Source organism: Sinocyclocheilus grahami, unplaced genomic scaffold (genome assembly GCF_001515645.1).
Source record: "Sinocyclocheilus grahami isolate Dianchi unplaced genomic scaffold, SAMN03320097.WGS_v1.1 scaffold574.1, whole genome shotgun sequence".
NCBI classification, from domain to species: domain Eukaryota; kingdom Metazoa; phylum Chordata; class Actinopteri; order Cypriniformes; family Cyprinidae; genus Sinocyclocheilus; species Sinocyclocheilus grahami.
The window spans coordinates 150,571-156,640 of record NW_015505753.1 but is presented as its reverse complement, the minus strand read 5'-3'; the positions used below and the strand labels follow the sequence as shown (position 1 = coordinate 156,640).

Here is a 6,070-nt window from a genome sequence, read left to right as displayed (position 1 = left end):
ATTTTTGTATATACATTTTTCACTATAGGGACATCAAAGATTAAAAATAGTGCCAAACCAGATCTGTTAGTAAATTTAAAAAGAAGGACGAAGTATAAATAAGTCAAACACTGAAAGTCCATTCAATGTCACTCTGATGGTATGGAAAGTTTCTTAAAGGGAAGCACTTTAATATAAATTGGGAAGAAAACAATCAGTGGAAGGTTCTGAATTGTTATCTCATTTTATGAATCTATTACTATTACAGGTGAAATCCTATTAATAGCGAGTATGAAACAATGTTTCTTTATGCTGTGTGTCAGTAACTATTTAAAAAAATAAAAGGTTTGATTTATTCAGCATAGATAAATCTCAAGGAACCTGTCTAACATGTGTTCAGGTCATACTGTATTTCACTTTAAAATCAAATTATGGTGACAAAGGGGAGAATGTGTCATATTTATAGTGTTTTAATGTTTTTAAATTATGCATTTCAGCAACAAAAATCATCATTGATCAAAATGAGAAAATACTCAAAAACAAAAACAAGCACAAAAGAAGTATGTATGGAAGCAGTATGGTAATGGAATTTACAAATGGACAATGCTCTCTATTCTGGTTTTACTGAGAAAAAGAACACGATTGTTCTGAACCTGTTGTAATTTTATGAGCTAGTTTTATAATTCTGCTATATTTAGAATCTGTGATTTCAATCACATTGCTTTTATATGCTAAACTCACAGTATGTGAGATATTTTGGGTAAAAAATTAACTAATATTCCGATATTTAGTGAGTACATAAAAACCTGTTCAAAACTGTGCCCTTGTAATGGTAAGCCTATAATAATGACTTGTGGTGGGAAATTTCAAGATTGTAAAAATGTGTTATCTGTCAGGTTAATGTGTATGTATGTATTTTTTATTATTATTTTATTTTATTATTAATTTATGTATTTTTTATTAATGCATAATTTTTTAATAAGTAATGAATTTGCTTATAGCAAAGGACAAAAAGTCAGTGTTTAGCTTTACAATGTTGTACTGTATATAACAGGTTTTTATTCAAATGCAAGACTAAATTTAAAAACAGCCACCCTAGTTAGGGTCAAGCCATCCCAGCTTACTGAAATGAAATATGTGAAGAAAATAATAAAAAGGTAAATTGTAAATAAATAAATAACTTGGCAACTTGAGTATAAATTGTAGACTTAATTTGTTTGTTGGTAAACCTTGCTTTGATTGTTTGCTTTCATTTGCTTTTGAATGCTATGATATTTTTCTCATTTTAACAATTGTCTTTATCTACCTTACTCCCGTCTTAGCTATGACATGGTCCATTATGGTCATTCCAACCAACTTCGACAAGCCAAGGCTATGGGGGACTATCTCATTGTGGGAGTGCATACTGATGGTACTCACACACACACACTCATAAACGGTGCCAGGCAGTGTTGTTTGTTGATTATATCGATCTTAGTTTCATGACAGTGTATATGTTACACTGTCATGACACTCAATATAAACAACAAACAACACTGTGTAACACAAATGTAACATTGACCAATTAAATAAACAAATTGGGGGAGTGGGATTAAACTTTACGTATGATTATTTACATGTTTACTTTTGTGATGAAAGATTGTGTACCAAGAATGTGGGAGTTGCATAGATTGCATAGACAACAGGCTTTTCAGTCAGTGACTGATATGTTTTTAGTTTGCACAGATGAGAGCTGACACGAGACGTGGAATAAAGGCATTTTGATTGATTTAGAATTGTCATATTAGAATATAGATGGGTCGTGTCGTGATGGGGACTCAAAGGCTTCTCTCTCTCAAAAGTATCTAATAGTACAGTACACACTGGCATGAAGTTAAGTGGTGGAGAGAGGGGAATAGGATCGGGAAAGGTCCTTGAGTCAGAATTCAAACTTAGGTCACTCAAAGTGCAACCGCACTACATGTCTGAGCACTGCCCGGCTCTGAGCTATCAGGCAGAAAAGTTACTGGCAGGCATGTGTCAGAATCCAGATCAGTCCATAGATCAGTCCATGGGCAACCAAATCCCAAACATTAGGTGAGAATCAAGGTCAGACAGGGAGAGAGAGATATATGAGCGGTTTATCGTAAGCATGAATAAAATAGTCTTTAATACAACAGATTAATACAAAACAGCAATAATATACACAATGGCCTGAAGAATGTGTGTGTTCATTCAAAGAAAGGTTTTCCTATGAATTAATTAGAGCACAGTCCATTTCTATTCTGCCTTTGTGCTGGGACATGCAGGGATTTTCCCTGCTTTACATTCTTTTGGCCAATAAACCCAGTGATATCAGCGTTGGTTGCCATGCAACAAGGGGCCGGTTCGGCTTCCTGGGGTGTTACGCATTCCGGGGGGAAGGGTTCATGGGTCCTCATATGGCTTTTTAACTGAGGGGGGTTACAGAGTATTTGTTAAATATAAAAACAAAATATATATTGTGTGTTTGATTGGTCCAGACGCTACAAGGCCCCCTGCATTCTTTGCTTTTTCTGAGAACAAGAGTAAGACAATAATCATGTTGTCCTCTTTAACCTGATGCAAATCAGATATTGGCCATGTGGATTTCCTGGATGCAGTGTCCCAGCTTTCAGAGAAACCATATGTTATCGTGGGCTTGCACTTTGATCAGGTAAGCTGAATACAGGAAAATCTTAGAAATATATTTAAAATTAAAATTTTCTTGGTTAAGCATGATGCTGATTGTCTTTAAAAGGACAGAAGAGATGTGAGAGAAGAAGGAGGAACTGCATGTTTGTTAGTTTTTTTTATTATTGTTATCATCCCTCTAGGAGGTGAATCGTTACAAGGGGAAAAACTATCCAATCATGAACATCCATGAGAGGACTCTGAGTGTGCTGGCCTGTCGAGTGAGGATTGATCTTTTGCCCATTTATTTCTTGTTTTATATAAATAGTTTGATATGAATGAATTTCTATATTTTGTTTTCAAATCTCCCAGTATGTCTCTGAGGTTGTTATAGGAGCACCATATGCTGTCACAAAAGACTTATTGGACCATTTCAAGGTAAACACTCTTCCACTGATTGACAACAGTATTTACTGTACTATTCTATAACTGTACTAACAAATATGCCTTGTAACCCATAAAATTATTTTTTAATTTGATTACAATTATAAAATTAATTTCAATATCTTCTAATTAAAATAATAAAACTAAATGTTATGGTAAATGAAATAATTTTTACATTTATTTTCCAGAGAAACTTTGCATAGAGTTGTGTGAACTCCACCCTCAAATAAGAGGACTCATAAAATATATAAAATAGCTGATTAGAGATCAGACAGATTCTTAATTTGTGGCCACAATATTTTTTTCCGCATGTCAAGTTCTGGTTTTTCAGAGACGAAGTGCGGCTATTTAATTTGCGACCATGCTGGTCATGCAGCTCATTTTATAGAGTTTATTGTAATTTACTTCACACACTCATTATTGCATAGTGATTTTAAAGGTTTTTATAATACTGTATTTATAATACTGTTATAATGAGGTATTCAGGGTTTGGACACATTCGTATTGTAGAGGTAAAGGTCATGTAGGTCAAAACCGCAGTTGAGTATCCTAAAAATTTAAGGGAGTGAGTTTGGCTATATAATGCAGTTACTCTTGGTAATAACCAATATGTGTGGGAACATAACTGATTACTGAAATCAGCTAAACCATATTCTGTTGTGTAAACAACAACAAGCCATAGAGTAATACACTGTCCCCATGGTATAGGTAGACCTGGTGTGCCATGGAAAAACTGAAGTGTTTCCAGACAGAGATGGATCAGACCCATATGCTGTATGTGTCACGATACGATAACTATTCAAAATTTCAACACACTACACTTCTATTTCATAATCTGTGCTTGTTTTCTATGCACAGGTACCCAGGAAAATGGGAATATTGCGAACAGTGGATAGTGGAAACAGTCTAACAACTGATGTCATTGTGCAGAGGATCATCAAAAACAGGTGTTACATTAAGCTCTGGGCCCGGTTGCATGAAAGCACTTATGCTAAGAAATCCCTTAGTTATAAGGTTAAGGAAGCCCTTAGCGAAACTTGGGCTGCAAGAAAAAAACCTAAGGGTCAACTTAAGGAACCTTAAGGCTGCCATAAAGTATTCCCCTTAATTATTTAAATGTTCCCTTAAGTGTTGCTACAAAGTCCTTAGTAGCCATTTCACCTTAATAAATTTAAGGGACCAAAAGAGCTTCCTTAAATCATCTTAAATTCAGCATCTGCAAGATTTTAAGCTCAAAATGTAAGACTTTAGACATTTATTAAGACCTGCACAAATAAAATATCATATGAGCGCAGTAGGACAATGACTATGGTAACATATTAAACTGTAAAATGACTGTAAAAAGCATGACTTACAGGTTTTCACAAAACAAAGTTTTATATAAATTTTTAAGTAAATGGACGAGTTGTTAATTTAAACAATTATTATTAATCAATTATTACATTAATTAAATAACAATATAAATATAACTTGTCTTAATTGTTTCGATTTTTATAATGCATTATCTTCTTGTCGATCCACCTGTTCACATTTACAACTGCGTGTTTGCAGCGTCAAAACATTGGTTAATTTTCACATTTGGTAAATTTTCTGTCTTTGCAATGTGAAGGATATGAGGCGCTTTCACTGCAGAAACAAAGCGGTTTCCTTATCGGCGCCCATTGCCATATGTTGCCAGAAACTACCGTGAAACGCTTAGTATAAACACTTAGGTGAGGGTGACAGTTAAGACGTTTGTTGCAACGCTCTTAAAGAAATCCCTTACCTCAGGGATTTTTTCCCCCTCAGGGATACTCCTAAGTCAAATTACTTAAGGATTTTCATGCAACTGAGCCCTGACCTGTTAACATGCAGGAGGTCACTGGCGACTGGTTTACTGTCATTTGCAGCATTGACTTAATCAATGCATAGGGTACAGTGGGGGTAAATGTGCACTGGTATAAAAGAATATTTTGACTTCATTCTCCTATAAACCTCTTGATGGCACAACACAAAATGCACATGGAAATTTTACTGATACTTGCCACCAAAGCGCACAGCATTGCAAAGTTGATTCTGCCTAATTTGATATATATTTTTAAAGATTTAAGTAGCAACGATAATTGATAAAATTATTGTCTTGCCTACTTTGAGAAGGTAATTAAAGCCGTTTTCAAATAACTGAAGACTATGTAAAAGGGTGTGCTTGTGGGTGTGCAATTTAGAGATAATCACCAAATTTATAATGAAACAATATTGAAAAATATATTAATCACATCATATAATAAAATATTTTATTTATTGTCAGTAATGTAAAGACATATTATGGAATTGCCTTCAAATCTACAAAATATACAGAAAATGGTCTTTAAAAGGCCTCTAACACTAGCTTGCTCTATTATTTTTCTATTCTATTCTATCGTTTTCTTTTTATTTGTTATTTATTTATTTATTTTATTTGTTAGTTACTTGCTACATGTACTGCGTTAGGCTAACTGAGACTTGTCATAGCACTTGCATATGATTGCTTTTTTGTTGACACTTGTAAGTCGCTTTGGATAAAAGCATCTGCTAAATGGCTAAATGTAAATGTAAAATAGTACAAACTTTGCTAAAGCAATTTTAGCAAAATTGTTGTATCCTACTTATTCAATTTGTAAAAAAAAAACATAAAAAAATAAATGCATATCAATAGAAATTCTTCAAACTTGCATTTAAAAATATGACCACTGTTTTATCATATTGGATTAATTTTGTACGTCATTTCCTGGTTTGTGACCCAAAGTGGAGGTTAACAAGAATGTTTTCAAAACAGGTTAAGCTGTTGTGACAGCATCTGTCAACTAAATTTAATTTCAACTCATTTCTAAGTGTCAATATATCAGCTGGAAACATATTTAATGCACTTACAATAGTAATCCATGCATGGGTCAAGACATTCTGGAGGGTTTAAAAGCAGATATTTGAAGCTCACATTTTGGTAATAATAATAATAATAATAATTATTATTATTATTATTATTATTATTATGTGCAGA

At 33.6% G+C, this 6,070-nt stretch overlaps 1 protein-coding gene across 1 annotated transcript; it reads left to right on the top strand.

Annotated features, from left to right (window-relative positions):
* Positions 1-2,525: 2,525 nt before the first annotated feature.
* On the top strand, positions 2,526-4,349 carry LOC107556606 (ethanolamine-phosphate cytidylyltransferase-like). Its single transcript, XM_016239740.1, has 5 exons — positions 2,526-2,653; positions 2,814-2,891; positions 2,983-3,048; positions 3,763-3,828; positions 3,913-4,349. Exons 2-5 carry the CDS (start codon positions 2,850-2,852, stop codon positions 4,135-4,137), a joined length of 399 nt encoding a protein of 132 aa, XP_016095226.1. The 5' UTR covers positions 2,526-2,653; positions 2,814-2,849; the 3' UTR covers positions 4,138-4,349.
* Positions 4,350-6,070: the final 1,721 nt, after the last annotated feature.